Source organism: Misgurnus anguillicaudatus, unplaced genomic scaffold (assembly GCF_027580225.2).
Source record: "Misgurnus anguillicaudatus unplaced genomic scaffold, ASM2758022v2 HiC_scaffold_31, whole genome shotgun sequence".
NCBI classification, from domain to species: domain Eukaryota; kingdom Metazoa; phylum Chordata; class Actinopteri; order Cypriniformes; family Cobitidae; genus Misgurnus; species Misgurnus anguillicaudatus.
In genome coordinates this window covers 4,228,371-4,244,865 of record NW_027395281.1, presented here as the reverse complement: position 1 = coordinate 4,244,865, position 16,495 = coordinate 4,228,371, and the positions used below count along the sequence as shown (strand labels likewise).

General features: G+C 34.7%; 1 protein-coding gene and 2 long non-coding RNA genes across 4 annotated transcripts in view; 2 read left to right on the top strand and 1 right to left on the bottom strand.

Annotated features, from left to right (window-relative positions):
• LOC129453364 (uncharacterized) overlaps nucleotides 1-13,616 on the bottom strand; it is a 38,303-nt gene extending 24,687 nt beyond the window's left edge. Inside the window, exons 1-3 of the mRNA XM_073865450.1 lie at nucleotides 13,461-13,616; nucleotides 3,501-3,824; nucleotides 2,602-2,859 (exon numbers count right to left, since the gene is read on the bottom strand). Of these exons, the coding sequence (XP_073721551.1) occupies nucleotides 2,602-2,859; nucleotides 3,501-3,824; nucleotides 13,461-13,512 (634 nt within the window). The 5' untranslated portion in view covers nucleotides 13,513-13,616. The remainder of the gene's footprint in view (nucleotides 1-2,601; nucleotides 2,860-3,500; nucleotides 3,825-13,460) is intronic.
• On the top strand, nucleotides 4,110-7,442 carry LOC141363035 (uncharacterized). 2 transcript variants are annotated; one of them, XR_012368544.1, is made up of 3 exons: nucleotides 4,110-4,139; nucleotides 4,217-4,373; nucleotides 7,103-7,442. It is a non-coding gene; the product is annotated as an uncharacterized lncRNA (long non-coding RNA). The 2 variants fall into 2 exon arrangements; XR_012368543.1 differs by lacking the exon at nucleotides 4,110-4,139 and having other exon boundaries at nucleotides 4,146-4,373.
• On the top strand, nucleotides 10,916-15,433 carry LOC141363019 (uncharacterized). The gene is made up of 2 exons (XR_012368530.1): nucleotides 10,916-12,445; nucleotides 13,931-15,433. It is a non-coding gene; the product is annotated as an uncharacterized lncRNA (long non-coding RNA).
• Nucleotides 15,434-16,495: the final 1,062 nt, after the last annotated feature.

Genomic DNA, 16,495 nt, shown 5'->3' with positions numbered 1-16,495 from the left:
TTTACTGCTACCATGTCGCAGACCCCCCTCACCCCTCATTTTCAAAAACTCATCGGATCTAGACGAATCACAAGAATTACCTATTTTAGATCAAAAAACGGAGAATTTCGCCAAAAGGTGACAAGTTTGCACCCCTGATAAATCTGAGTGGACATCCATGACATGTGGAGTCCCACAGGGTTCAATTCTTGCACCGCTTCTGTTTAATTTGTATATGCTCCCACTTGGTCAAATAATGAAAAAGAACCAAATTGCTTACCACAGCTATGCAGATGACACCCAGATATACTTAGCCCTGTCACCCAATGACTACAGCCCCATTGACTCTCTATGTAAATGCATTGATGAAATTAACTGTTGGATGCGTCAAAACTTCCTCCAGTTAAACAAAGACAAAACTGAAGTCATTGTATTTGGAAATAAATATGAAACTCTCAAGGTTAACACATACCTTGACTCTAGGGGTCTGAATATAAACCTAAAAGATTACTCAGATCATTAGGATCCGGTCAGTTAGAAATCCCAAGGGTTCACTCAAAACAAGGTGCGTCAGCATTTAGTTATTATGCCACCTCTAGCTGGAATCAGCTTCCAGAAGAGATCAGATGTGCTTCAACAGTAAACACTTTTAAATCTAGATTAAAAACACATCTGTTTAACTCTGCATTTACTGAATGAGCACTGTGCTGCTTCACACTGACTGCACTTTTAACTCAAGTCACTTTTACTTCTGTTGTATTCTTTTTAACATTTTAAACTGTTTTATTAAAATCACATTTATTTTCTTTAATTGTTATTTTAAATTCTCGTGTATCTTTGTTTTTATTGTGATTTTATTGTCTATCTATTATTTTTACATTTTCTTTTTTTCTCTTTTATATATTGTTTTCTCATTTCTATGTAAAGCACTTTGAATGACCTCTGTGTATGAAATGTGCTATACAAATAAACCTGCCTTGCCTTGCCTTGTCTGCTAGAGCACAGAGAACCTGAGATATACCCATAAACCAACAGTGTTTAGAACACTGGTGGTTTATCATATGAAAAACAAAATAAATAACAATATTTGTCACAAACAGCTTTTTATGTAACTTCAAATGGTTTTCTGTAAAATGATATCAAAATATTGCATTTATTCCACTGTATGTGGTTATGGGAGCACTTCAAATATTTTTAGGCGAAAAATTAATCCAAAAGGGGTATTATTCCTCCCTTCAGTTGAAGTAAAATAACTTTTGCACAGATTATGATAGAGATCAAATTATTTTTCTTCTACAAGCTGACATTAGCTGGAATCAAACAAAACTGTCTGCGGGTTTCAAGACTACTCAGGGCCAGAGTTACACACTTTCAATACAGACTTTAGGGGAAAAAAAATCAAAAAGCACCTATTTATTTTTGTGTTTTTTAGAGGACTGACAACACATACAACCATGTTCAGCATTTTCAACAGTGTTTTATAAAATTTGGAGTGGTTTCCTGAAAAATGACATAAAAAATTTACATTTACTCTACTGTATGTGGTTATGAGGGGCTTTTAAATTTGGGCATGCCACATTCAGGTGGAAATTCAGAAAAATGGCTCAGAGTTTAACAGGTTAAATGCAGCGATTGCGTACGCTGTGTTAAATTGCTTATGAATCTGCGTGCAACATGACACAACAGCTGGTTTAATTAAGTGCTTGAGTCAGGCCTTGTTTACATGTACATGGTTATTTTTAAAAAAACTGAGACATTTCCCTTTCGTCCCATTTGTTGCTGTTTTCGGTATTCTGGTTGGCTTCCCTTACAAAAATTAACCATGGTTTTACTTCAGTTAAAAAAATTAAAAAACATGGTTACTGCAGTAAAACCATAGTAACCACAAAATAACCATGGTTTTGACAACCATGATTTACAAAAAAGTTTTTTTTTAAAAATCATAGTTAAACCATGGTTAGTGTAGTTAAATAGTTTTAATGATAGTAATCAATACACCAAAAAACATGACTACTACACTTTTACCACAATAAAACCATGGCTAATTTTCGGAAGGGTTAAGTGGGCTTGAGCTTCTCGTTGGACTATATATACACGGGTACATGTCAATGAAGACTTTTCTGAAAACATGTGTGCACGAAATTATTTCTGAAAACGGAGAGGTTGAAATGTCCGTTTTTTGAAAATAGATAATTATTAATGAAAAACACATCAACAAAACGATCTCGCTTATATTAAAACATTATATATAATAATACAAAGAGTAAGCACGCGTCTTCTGGCGTCGCCTGGTTAGTCAGTTTGCCTCGCACACTCTCTGACACCTGCTGCTCTGTGATGTGATGCGCGTTCAGCTCTGCGGAATTCACGCAACAGACACATTCGGTTGCTACTGTAGTGTTTGCTCTCTCTAACGAAACTAAATTATTTAATTACAAGAAAATATCAAAACGACGGTGAAAGACGGTGTCGCGGTGGGCAAGTGATCTAAGCACCGACTATCGCAACAAGCCTAAATTCATACTTATTTATCGTAAAAATTAAGTTTCAGTTTTACAAGACATGAATTACACTTAAGATTAAGAGTTGAATAATAGGTACAAATTATTTTTTAATACTCACCATTGACGTTAACGCGGAATATTCTGTGTAAAATTAAATCTCTGCTGTTGATTTGCACGTCATACTTTCCAGATTGCTCGGGTCTGATGTTTCTGATGTATAGCTGTCCGGTCTGAAGATTCACGTCAATGTTGTCGAATCCCTTGTCAGTTAAATCAGTGTCATTAATCTTCCACTTCACTTTATCTGGCTTTATTTTAACATCAGTTGGTAGAGACAAATTATCTCCCTTCATCGCAGACACCGTGATCTCTTGATCTGTGTCAACAACAAACACAAAAAAGTTTCAAAACAGAAATTTGCTTATAATGCTGTAAGTAGGGTGTAATTAAATTATTTACTGTTAGATCCAAGAGCTAAAATAACATGGGCAATCTAAATATACATACAAAATACAAAGTTGTAAAATTGCGAACAAATAAACATGTCATGTAGCTGCAGTGCTGCTGTCATTAAAGCTAAAGAGTCAAACACAATGTAATGTTTGTGGCAGTAAATTTATCTTCTGTAAACCTGGGCAATTTAATGTTTAAAGCTTTGTTTTTGATAATTTGATGATTTATTTTCATGGTTGCACACCAGGTGGCGCTGTGGGCATAACTGCTGGTTTTTAGGAGAGGATGAAAGATTGTCTTTACAGAAATTCTTAAACTCTGTTTGTACAAAATGATGGTTAAAGAGTGAAACTAAATTTTACTTGAAGTCATAAATCACAGTCAACAGACTCTATGTTATTAAATAATGCTGCTGATGTTTTATTTGTATTTATTATTTTAAGTATGTGAGTATACAAGTGTGAATATGATTTTAAGAGTTTAATGTAAAATACATTTGAAGGCTTTCAACAAATAAAACCTCAAAAATAATTGATAATAAAGAAAAATAGCCATTCTACTCACCATTAACAGTAACACTGAATGTCCTGAATAGCTTGTAGTCTGGCGTATTGCTGGTTTTGATCTCCAGCTGATATTCTCCAGTGTCTTCAGTTCCGATGTTTTTGACGGTGAGAGATCCAGTTTGAGGGTCCACATTCAGTCTGTTTGTGAATCTCTCATTAGGGTAGACTGCTGGGATATCTTTATTTCGTACATTAAAAGATGCAATAATACTGTTTTTATACTTCCACTGCAGCCTTTCATTTATTTCACCAGGTTTAATGGGTAGAGTAACAGATTCTCCCATCATCACTGACACCGTAACATCATCAGCACCAAACACACCTGCAGACAAAAACACAAAGTCTTTATTTATTAAAATATCAACTTAGATAAACATTCTATTATTAAATGTGTAATGTAAAGAACAGTTTATTAATAACGACAGTTTCTCCAGGAATGTATTAATTTTGTTTACAGCTCTATCATTGTGTTGATAAAGTATTTACTGTATGTACATGTAGTGGGACGAGGTGATTGACAGCTGTGTTCACCTATCGGAGAGTAGGGCTCCCTACTTAAGGGCTGATTGGTTGACGCCTTGTATGTGTCATGTCTGATCCCCCCCCCCCCCCCCGTGTCTGTTTACGGTCGTTACAGGTAATCGTGCTAGCTCTTACCATATGGCTATTTTAATGTGTTGTGTGTGTGATTTTAAAACTAAATGTGAATTCTAGTGTGTGTTGGCTCCGATGCTGGTGCCTGTTAGCACTGTTCCATGGATTGTAAGAGTGCTAGCCTCTCAGGTTGACTTCCTGTATGCCAGGGCACTGGTGGCTGCCATGACAGCTGTATGCCGGTGTCCGTAAGGTGTCGTGCCTGGCGTAAGAAGCGGTAAGTGTGCAACCCGCAACTTTAAGTGAGAGTAGTAATGTGTAGTCATAATGTTTACATCTGTGTTCGCTTTAGCATTCTCCCTCTCGTTCCGGGCCATGATTAGGTCTGCCATTTACCTCTTCGCGCTGTTTTAGCGCTGCCATTGCTGTGTGGACGGGTCGCCATTATTAAAGGGTGCTGCTGGTGTCTGGTCGATCTTTTAAAGGGGTCATATGATGAAAATGTTAGCATTGCCACTTTGTAGGTTTGAGCAAAAATGTGTCGTTTTGGGTGTGTTTTTTAAAATGCAAATGAGCGGATGAAGTGCAAACACTGATCACAATGATGGTGGTTTGTTGTAATTAAACTCTATTGTGCTGTCAAGTCCAAAAATGTGTCGTTTTGGGTGTGTTTTTTAAAATGCAAATGAGCGGATGAAGTGCAAACACTGATCACAATGATGGTGGTTTGTTGTAATTGAAACTCTATTGTGCTGTCAAGTCCAAAAATGTTTCGTTTTGGGTGTGTTTTTTAAAATGCAAATGAGCGGATAAAGTGCAAACACTGATCACAATGATGGTTGTTTGTTGTAATTCAAACTCAATTGTGCTGTCAAGTCCTTCTTTTCTCTCTCTTTCAGAGTTCAGATTAAGGAGGCGGTATTATTCTAATAAGATATCCTTATGACATCATAATGAAAGCCAAATTTCAATGACCTGTTTTTGCTCACACCTACAAAGTGGCAATGCTAACATTTTCATCATATGACCCCTTTAACAACGCACCGTAGTACTAGACTTCCCAGCTAGAAATAAAAAGTTCTAAGAACGTTCCCTGAAAGTTCCCAAATGTTCCCAAAAACATTCTGCCAATGTTAAAAGTGTCCGGTTTTTTTTAAGTTCTAGGAACGTTTCTGTTGTCTGAACGTTAGAGTAATGTTACATTTTACCATTTTTAAACGTTATGATGACAATGTCATGTTTTAATGTTAACACAATGTTTAAAACAACAGCTGTTTATTATATTGACTTGTTTAATTGTTATATAAATGATAGAGAAACATTGCATTTTATTATTTTATAAAACATTATTTCTGAATGTTCAGTAAATATATTGCTGTAGAAAACACAATTCACTTATTAGGTTTAGATGTTGATGTTTTGTTTCATTTTAAGTCACCCTTATTGTGATTAGTGTTTGTTTTAGTTGGGCTCTTGACCCTTGACTCATTGCTTGCTAGTTTTTTCCCTGGTTGTGTTATCTTTGTGTTAATGCACCACATTTGTTATGTACATGTAAAGTTAATAGTGTATTTCTGTGGTAGTTGGTATAATTTAAAGATCATCACCTAATTAATTTACTAATCAAAAGTTTATTTTCTGCCAATAATGTATATTAGATCCAACTCTTTCACAGCAGTTTGTCATTAAGGAGTTTTAGAAACTTTGGACAAAAAATATCCGCTGTATAATTGGGATGCACAAACATCAAGAATCAGACTATGAATCTCAACCATGGTGACAAATAAAATTGTTAAAAAAAAAATCCTTATTTATCCATGCTGCAGTGCATGCTGGGAGTCCTGAATGAGATTTGTAATTTGTTAATACCCAGCATGCATTGCAGCATGACGTTTTTCATTTAATTGTCACCATGATTGAGATTCATAGTCTGATTCTTGATGTTTGTGCATCCCAGTTATACAGCGGATATTTTTTGTCCAAAGTTTCTAAAACTCCTTAATGACAAACTGCTGTGAAAGTGCTGGATCTCATTTACATTTTTGACAAAATAAACTTTTGGTTATTGAATTAGGTGATGATCTTTACCATAATGTACCAAGCACCACAGAACTACACTATTAACTTTTCATAACAAATGTGGTGCATTAACACAAAGTTAACACAACCAGGAAAAAAATGGCAAGCAATGAGTCAAGGGTCAAGAGCCCAACTAAAACAAACACTAACCAAAATAAGGGTGACTTAAAATGAAACAAAACATCAACATCTAAACCTAATAAGTGAATTGTGTTTTCTACAGCAATATATTTACTGAACATTCAGAAATAATGTTTTATAAAATAATAAAATGCAATGTTTCTCTATCATTTACATAACAATTAAACAAGTCAATATAATAAACAGCTGTTGTTTTAAACATTGTGTTAACATTAAAACATGACAATGTCATAACGTTTAAAAATGGTAAAATGTAACATTACTCTAACGTTCAGACAACAGAAACGTTCCTAGAACTTAAAAAAAACTAGCCGCTTTTAACGTTGGCAGAATGTTTTTGGGAACATTTGCGAACTTTCAGGGAACGTTCTTAGAACTTTTTATTTCTAGCTGGGTTAACATTTATGTGTTGGGGACATGAACATCTTATGTTTTAAGGATTAAATGATGCCTTGTTGATCCCCTGTCCGATGTATTAATCTTGTGTTTCTTTCATTCTTTTGAGTTTGTTATTTTGTGTATATAATTTGTTGCTGCACGTGACTCCTCGTATTTGTAATGTGCCCTTGTGTCTGTGGCCCGAATAATACACTGTGACAGAGGGGAGTGGTATGTGTAATTAACCCTCCTAATGTTTTATTGTCTCTGATGTTTGTGTATCGTATTAATGGTCACTATAGAGGAGTTGGAGAGCGTGCATGTGAGATAGTTAAACCATTTATTAAATGTGTTTATAGTTTATGTTCTTCAGTGTCTTTAACCTTTTTTATTTTTGGTTTATCGCAGGAGCTGGGGTCCCACGGGTGACAGGAATTTCTACGGTGGTGGTGCTTCTCATCGTGTGCTGTGTAACATCTGGTGTGTTTCGTAGTGTGGTTTGAGTGCACTTTGGTGTGTGTGGTTGTGTGGAAGTGTGCTCTGCTCGAACTAAACTCTGTCCTCTGCCGTTGGGAGCCTCAGCCCTGCTGGTAACATTTCTCTTTTCTTTATTTGTTTTGATTCTACCTTTTTGTTATAATTAATATTGTGTCTTCCTCTTTCTTTGGAAGGAGTACGAGTACTTAGTGTCTTTTAATCTAGTGTTTTAAATAATGTATCAATAAATCTTGTAATATTTTGTATGATACCCATGTCTCCTGCCTACTTTATTATAAGGGACCGAACCTGTGTCCTTCACCCATCATTTTGGGGGTAATTTGAGATTTCCCCGGGTGCAATTCCCGGGGTGGCGTAGTCGGAGTTCCTTAAAATCTTAGGCTCATGTTCTCTCTCTAGCACCGCTCTGTCTGCTACATACAGAAATCATGTAACTTAATGCAGCATTAAGTAAGGGATAATGTAGAGGCAGCCGGTAGTTATTGGGAAATAAGCCCCGACAGTGTGATCAGGACCCGATTATTACACGGCTACTTGCCACTTAAGAAAAAAACTGGACATGAATATGAATTTGAAACATTTTATTGGCATATTTGTTTTAAATTAACATTTTTATCCTTCCGCGAAACTTTGCACAGATGCATAAAATGATCGTAATACCTTATTAAGATCCTCTGCTTCATACTTGTCTGTCTCCATTGTCTTTGAGAAGTTTTAATGCCCATCTGTATTTTTTTTTTGGGGTTGGCTTCGTAGCTGTCATGCTCTATTTTGTCAAGTTCAGTCTCAGTAAGCTCTCTCTGTCTTGTCGTTGTTCGTTCTTCTATCCACTGTTTAAATGTTTTGTTTTTTCCGTACATGTTAAAATGAATGTCAAAATGTTCCAGTGTTTGTCACAAGATGGCGCCAAACAGTCATCTTTATTGATCTTTATATGGCGCTGAGCGATTTTACTCGTACAAGTAGTACCGGCTATGCGTTATTTTGGAGCGGTTATTATTTGAAAAGAACGAACCTGCAAATGTCTCAACTGACCAATCAGAATCAAGCATTCCAGAGAGCCGTGTAATAAGTGTATATAAATCAAGAGAGCACAACATTATACTGTTAAATATTAAACTGTTTGCATTACTGTAACTATTTGTACATTGATAATAGATAATATGTGTAGACTGTAATAGTATTGTAACACAGTAGTCAGCAATTCATCTCTGTTAAAGTTAAACTCAGACTGACAATTAAGTGTCAAACCCTCATCTACAGGCCAGAAATGAATGAATTATATTTCTGAATCAGATAAGCTAATGGTAACTGAAGCCTGTCTGAGATTATCTAAGGTTTTACTAAATGTCAGCATATCAGTATAAAGGGGTCATATGATTAATTTTAAATGGCTCATTAAGGGGTGGTTTCCCAGACAGGTCTTATCATAGTCCCAGACTTAAATGCATGTTTAACCTGTCTTAAAGGTAGGGTAACAGATTTGATCCAGAAACATTTTAGTTATGCTGCAAAAGTCTCCTCACATCCTGATAGCAATCACTGTTAAGTTGTTTAAATGTATTTGTAGAAATTTATGTAATCTGTGAAAGGCGTAAGACCAAAAATATTCAACCAATCATAGATTTCGGTCCGAACGGACGTTTCCTTTTTTTGTCCCTCATACGTACACTGAAAAAAATTATTCATTGAATTTAATCAACTTTTTTAAGGTAAGTGGTTGCAATCAAGTTATTTAAGCTACATTTTAACAAAAGTTTTATATTTTATTTTACTTTACTAATCTTTTTTGTTTAAATGTAGCCTAAATAAATTGATTGCAACATTGATTGCAACCACTTATCTAAAAAAAATTATTAAATTCAATGAATAATTTTTTCCAGTGTAAGCTAAAAAAATTGATTAAATTCAATGAATAATTTTTTTCAGTGTAAGCGTAATTTGAATGCCCACCGAGCGAGTCCACGCAGACACTATACATTCACGCGCGCTCACCTCCTGTCTGTAAACAGGGAGAACAGCAAACTTTTCTACTGAAACCCTACCTTTAATATAAAAACATCTTGCACAGACATATCTTAACATAGCCTACATCAGTGTTCTATCAAGATGCACACCAGTATTGTTTTTTTTGTTTTTTTGTAAGGTTTATTTGTAAAAACTACTTAAATGTCCTAATATAACTAAGGCCTAATACTGGATTAATGTAAACCCTGTCCAGGAAACTGCCCCTAAATGTGTTAGTTCATCAAATGATCAGTAAAGATTGTTAAAAAATTGTCAATGTGTTCATTCTGTTTGTTAATCTTCTCTTCTTCACAGATATCGTAATCAGATCAAAAACCAGCCCATAAAACAATGCCACCACCCCCTCTCCCAGCTAGAAATAAAAAGTTCTAAGAACGTTCCCTGAAAGTTCCCGAATGTTCCCAAAAACATTCTGCCAACGTTAAAAGCGGCCAGTTTTTTTTAAGTTCTAGGAACGTTTCTGTTGTCTGAACGTTAGAGTAATGTTACATTTTACCATTTTTAAACGTTATGACAATGTCATGTTTTAATGTTCAAACAATGTTTAAAACAACAGCTGTTTATTATATTGACTTGTTTAATTGTTATGTAAATGATAGAGAAACATTGCATTTTATTTAGAAAACATTATTTCTGAATGTTCAGTAAATATATTGCTGTAGAAAACACAATTCACTTACTAGGTTTAGATGTTGATGTTTTGTTTCATTTTAAGTCACCCTTATTGTGATTAGTGTTTGTTTTAGTTGGTCTCTTGACACTTGACTTTTTGCCTGCTAGTTTTTTCTTGGTTGTGTTAACTTTGTGTTAATGCACCACATTTGTTTTGAAAAGTTAATAGTGTATTTCTGTGGTTGTTGGTACATAATGGTAAAGATCATCACCTAATTCATTTACTAATCAAAAGTTTATTTTCTGCCAATAATGTATATTAGATCCAACTCTTTCACAGCAGTTTGTCATTAAGGAGTTTTAGAAACTTTGGACAAAAAATATCCGCTGTACAGTTGGGATGCACAAACATCAAGAATCAGACTATGAATCTCAACCATGGTGACAATTAAAATTGCTAAAAAAATCCTTATTTATCCATGCTGCAGTGCATGCTGGGAGTCCTGAATGAGATTTGTAATTTGTTAATACCCAGCATGCATTGCAGCATGAAGTTTTTCATTTAATTGTCACCATGATTGAGATTCATAGTCTGATTCTTGATGTTTGTGCATTCCAATTATATAGCGGATATTTTTTGTCCAAAGTTTCTAAAACTCCTTAATGACAAACTGCTGTGAAAGTGCTGGATCTCATTTACATTTTTGACAGAAAATAAACTTTTGATTAGTAAATGAATTAGGTGATGATCTTTACCATTATGTACCAACAACCGCAGAATAACACTATTAACTTGCCATGTTCATAACAAATGTGGTGCATTAACACAAAGTTAACACAACCAGAAAAAACTAGCAGGCAAAAAGTCAAGTGTCAAGAGACCAACTAAAACAAACACTAATCACAATAAGGGTGACTTAAAATGAAACAAACATCAACATCTAAACCTAGTAAGTGAATTGAGTTTTCTACAGCAATATATTTACTGAACATTCAGAAATAATGTTTTCTAAAATAATAAAATGCAATGTTTCTCTATCATTTACATAACAGTCAAACAAGTCAATATAATAAACAGCTGTTGTTTTAAACATTGTGTGAACATTAAAACATGACATTGTCATAACGTTTAAAAATGGTAAAATGTAACATTACTCTAACGTTCAGACAACAGAAACGTTCCTAGAACTTAAAAAAACTGGCCGCTTTTAACGTTGGCAGAATGTTTTTGGGAACATTCGGGAACTTTCAGGGAACGTTCTTAGAACTTTTTATTTCTAGCTGGGCTCCCACTCTATCTCTTGTTTTTTGGACACTGGGCTCATGTAAAGCTACACACTTTCTACTTATACATACCTTATGCATTCAGTAAATAGTTCATCTCATGTAAACATTATCTGTTTCGTAACTACTATCAGCAATGTTAAATCTTTATTCTTAAAGTAGAGATGAACCGACTGCAATTTTCTTGACAGATTTTTATGTATGTGTGACCTGCTGATACTGATTTTCTTTTTAAGAACTACAATTGACAGCATAGGCTACAAACAAAAATTCACTTTTCTTAAACAATTTTTTTATTTTATTTTTATTTTTAAGAAATGATTAAACATTGTACTTTCACCCAAACTGCATTAAATTCCATTTTCTCGTTTTATTTGAACAGATCTCAAACTAATGTCCAAATATCAGTTGGACAGCTGTAAAAGCATAGTTCGTAGTTAATATGCCGTTTAGACTTGGATTGATCATACAAAATAAGCAAACAACATGCAGTGCATTATATACCGGTAACCGTCATTCTAGATAAATAGAAAGTCCATCTCGTGTCTTTTAGTTTAAAAACTGCGCATGTGCGCAAGGCAAGTAACGAGCTTTAAGACCCTGAGGAGTCGCTGGGAGGTAGAGAAACAGGAAGTCGTATTTTTCGACCGTATACTAGTGATGGGAGAAATGAAGCGTTTCGAAGCTTCGAATCAATTGAACCAATTGCTTCGAAAATTGATTCAGTTTTTCGAAGCAGTTCGAAACACCATACACGCTGGCGACCCCTGCTGGTCAAAATAGTGTAAAAGCAGATATGTCCAAACATTTTACACTTTTTTTAAACAAAGTAATAGCAAGATTTGTATTACAATATGTAAAAAATTAACTTCATTAATATTATGTGTTTTTAGTTTTATTTAGGGCAAACAAATCATTAAAACTAAATACCTTTTTAATTATGCACATTTTTGTCATTAAATCTGTCTATAAACAAAAAGTAGACAAAATGGCAGTGTTATTAGTCAGAAGGATAAATGTTTTATGAACTTTCATAATAAAACTGACCCGAGTTCACCTTAACATATTAGACACTGTTCATGTGATCAACTCCCCCTAGTGGTGAACCATCGGATTTTCGAAACGTTTCGAAACAGTAATGAAGCCTCGTTTGCTAAAATGTTACTTGGGCCAGTTTGAAACAAGCTCCGAACCACTGATTCGAAACAAAAGATTCGTAAATGTTTCGAAGCCTCATGAAGCAGTGCTTCGAAAACGACCATCACTACCGCATACGTCATAGAGTATTTTTGTTATTTCAGAAACGCAACCGTTACATTTTAACTTAAGGTAAGAATGAAACTACGATTGTATGCCTTATTTTTTTTTAACTGAATGGCGTATGCGGTCAACAAATACGACCGGAAGACGCACCGAAATCATGGACAGGACGCTTCCGGGAAAAATTGCACGTATGGTCACCCTAAATTAAACAACAGAGAACTCAAACACTTCAACAAAAGCAGTCTTTTACATGCAATGTACATTACAATGACAGGTTAGCGGTCCGGCGGATCATGTGTAAAATCTGCCAATTCCGGTCTTTGGTCGGTCGAACAGCGTTGTTGCAATACAAAAATGCAACAAATTTTACATATTCTTTTGTTCTGTATATAAATTATGGGTTTTTAAAGATAAATATGTCAGCAATTAAGACATTGAAGTGTTTTTCTGTAGCCTAAATTTGTGTTTTTATGCGTTTCCGGTGAATGAACGAAACCGAAAGTGTTCATAACATAATACGTGCATTAATCGTGCACGAGGAAAAGAACAAAATACGTTATAAAGTTTATCAATATATATATATATATATGTATGTATTTATATTATTGTGGAGTTTATCAATATCTGAAAATAAAGTTGAGAGAAGGCTGTTGGAAGTTGAGGATCATGGTCCGTTAAATGAAAGCCGCACCCAAAACCCACAGACTTTAAAAAACACTCACTCCACCACCATAGACTTTTAAACAGAATAACGTTTAGTTGTTATTCTTTTTTATGATTTATAAGTTACTGATAAAACAGCGACACACATAGATATGTGTTTTAAATGCGCTCACGGGAGACAATAAAAGAGATGCGCAACGTTTTCCTTCAGACGCAAGAGACTCAGCGGCCCCTACTGAGCTGTTAAAATACACACATGCACAGCATCCAAAACAACACCCTTACAGGATAAACATGCTGCATAATATTACTCATCACCGTTTGCAAATAATAATAATAATAGTTTGCATGGCGATAAAAGTGAAACGTGCATTTGACAAATCAATCTGTAATGTGTAAGCAATAAAATACATCTTACCAGCCAGGAGCAATGAAAAACTGAAGAGTAGGCCTAACAAACAATCCGACATGTTGACGTTTGTCTATTCTGCACTCAGTTTGTCTGTGGATCAGTGATAATGCTGCACTGTACAAATCAAGCAGTCACGTGACCTCTCTGAAGGAGGCTGAGTTGCGTCACTCTAATTTGAAAGTGTCCTTAAATAAACCCTGAGAACAAAAATGTCATAAGGTGTGGCTAATGTGATCATTTTAAACATAACATTCACAATGCTTCACAACCTTTTGTAGCACCTTCATTTTTAAAAGTGTACCTCACTGTTATATTAAATAATCAATAATCAATGATGAAGACCAAACACAGAAACTTCTCTAAAACCCTCAAAAGAAAAAATATTACCATTATTCAGTATGTTAAAGTTTGTCGTTTTAAAACTTTTAAATGTATTTCTGTTCACTAAATTTGTTCACCGTTTCTGTTTTATTAAGGGCTTCTGTTGCATAATCAAGCACAACAATGTATGTATTTTATCTGTGTGGCTGGCAGTAGATGAAGATGTTGGTGCTGACTGTTCTCCTGTTGCAGATGACGTCACTGAAGCCCCCTAGTGACACAATAAGTAACACATTCACACTCAGGTTTTTGTATTGGCAAACACAACACTTTCACTGTTTACTTTGTAATCCTGATTTTTCCTTACCGAGTGAGGCTAAACAGTTATATTATATATCTTAAAGGTCACGTTCTTCCTGATGCCATTTTTTAAACCCTATTGTGTAATGTTGCTATAATAGCATAAATAATAGCTGTAAAATGATAAAGCTCAAAGTTCACTGCCAGGCGATATATTTTCTTCAATAGAATTCCTCTTTCAAAGCCTACAACAAACGGCCGGTTTGGACTACAACCCTCTATTTCCTTCTTTAATGACGTCAGTAAAACAGTTCGTTGACTAAACTCCGCCCACAGGAATACGTCAGTTACCAGCTTTGGCTCAAACGGCTCTGCTAATACATGAATACATGTTATATTGCAAGCTATAAACACAAGCAAAGCTTCAACATCACAGGAAGAACGGGAGCTTTAAGTATATATTGTACTGATTGTGATGGATTCTTGTAAGCTTTTTTTCTCTGTAGTCAATTAGGTTGATAAGAGTTTAATACCAAGGAGGAATTTTACCTTTAAACCTCCAAAGAATCAGATCATTTGTCTGTATATCAGTAACACTGGTGGGTAGAGGAACTGAATCTTATTTTTTCTTTCATATGGAAAACAAGACCAGAATTTCATTACATGTTTTTGATACTGACAACGTAAAACTACAGACACTTAGATGATTTATTTTCTTTTATGCAAGTACTATCCTGTACTGTATTTGCTGTGGTAAACATTTATATGTCTCACGTTTGATTGAAGGCAAGTCTAGACATCAGGGTTCTGAACACTGTACATGAATAGAGAGAAAAGAGATGATTAACAAATGACTGACAGTAATAACTATTCATGACCTTCACTGTACAAACAATCTGTGTCATCTGAGTCTTTATGTTCATGAGAAACACTTCAGTTCATAATGAAAGGATCTACTTGATGAAAAATCCAATACACTCAATACAGTCAGTGCTGTTCATTATTATTACTGTTTGAATTTTTTTTCTTTCAGTTGAAACTTACTTTTCACTGACGTGAATCCTCAATTCTGTTATCTATGATTGTCTGATCCATGAGAACACTTTGTTCAAGCATGGCTTATACATGTACCGATCCGAGGGAGGTGAACGGCACAGATTTTTTTCCCCAAAAATAGGGTTATGAAAGCCTGTGTGGTAACATGTAAGCTCTCCAATACTCAGATGTTGTTTGGAATGTTGACTGACTGTAAATTTCAATCCTTAATTTGCATGTTTAATTTGAGTGTTTTCAAGTATAGTACGTTTATTTTGAACATTTAAAGGGCTGTAGAAAATAAAAGTTAGTGTTTGCTAATATATTTGTATTGTGTTGTTTCTATTTTGTAAATGTTTTATCCGAACAATCAATCTAACAATAACCCAGCCCAGTCTCACGAAATTTCGTTATATAGTCACGTATTTTATCACGTATTGGTTACTCAACTGTTTTTTTTTTCATATTTTGTTACCATTGTCGCTTCGGTTTAGGGTTAGATTTACAAAAAAATGTCATCCCTACCCAAACCCAACTCTAACCCCAACGCCAGGCGACATATAAAAAAATAAAACAGAAAAATAGTATAAACCAATATATAAAGTGACATTCTAATGCAAGCACCAAATCTAACCCTAAACTGAAGCAACAATGGGTTAAAAATAGGAAAAGCAGTTGAGTAACCAATACGTGATAATCACACGAAAACAGGAATTCGTTATACGATCACGAAAAAACGCGAAAATTTGTGATATTAGCACGAAAAGAGAATAAAAAAAACGTGGCTATATCACGAAACTTTGTGAGACTGGGTAGCTACAACCACAGCAGTTATGGGCAATGTTTAATGTCTACTCCAAGTTTTTAAATAAATTGTGGAAATAATGGGACTAAATGAATTTTAATGGGCTAAAGTGTAATATTAAATGCTGAGCTAAGATATAAAACGACTGGAGCCACAGCATTTCCAGGTTATTTAACTTTCAATAGGGCAGATTCATTATAGTCTATGGGTTTTTTAAATCCTGACTGGAAAGTTTCAAATAACAAATCTGAGTATAGGCCTACTACATTTTCCAGGATTTTGGTATGTTTCATTTACCTGTGAGAAAAACAAAGTTCAACAATACTGCAATATTTCAATCCACTTCCATATATGCTGACCTGTACTTTTTTTAAAAATGGGCTTACATTAGATCATGTTCATTTCCTCATTATCATATACATCAATACCACTGACAGTATTTTTGTTCATGGTCAACCTGTCTCTTATACTGTATGGATGGTTAACATGGCTGGTTGATAGATTTTTAACAGGAAACAAATGAACTCGGTTTGAATTCAACGCTCTCCTCTGTTGTATCACATTAATAAAAGGTCAACAT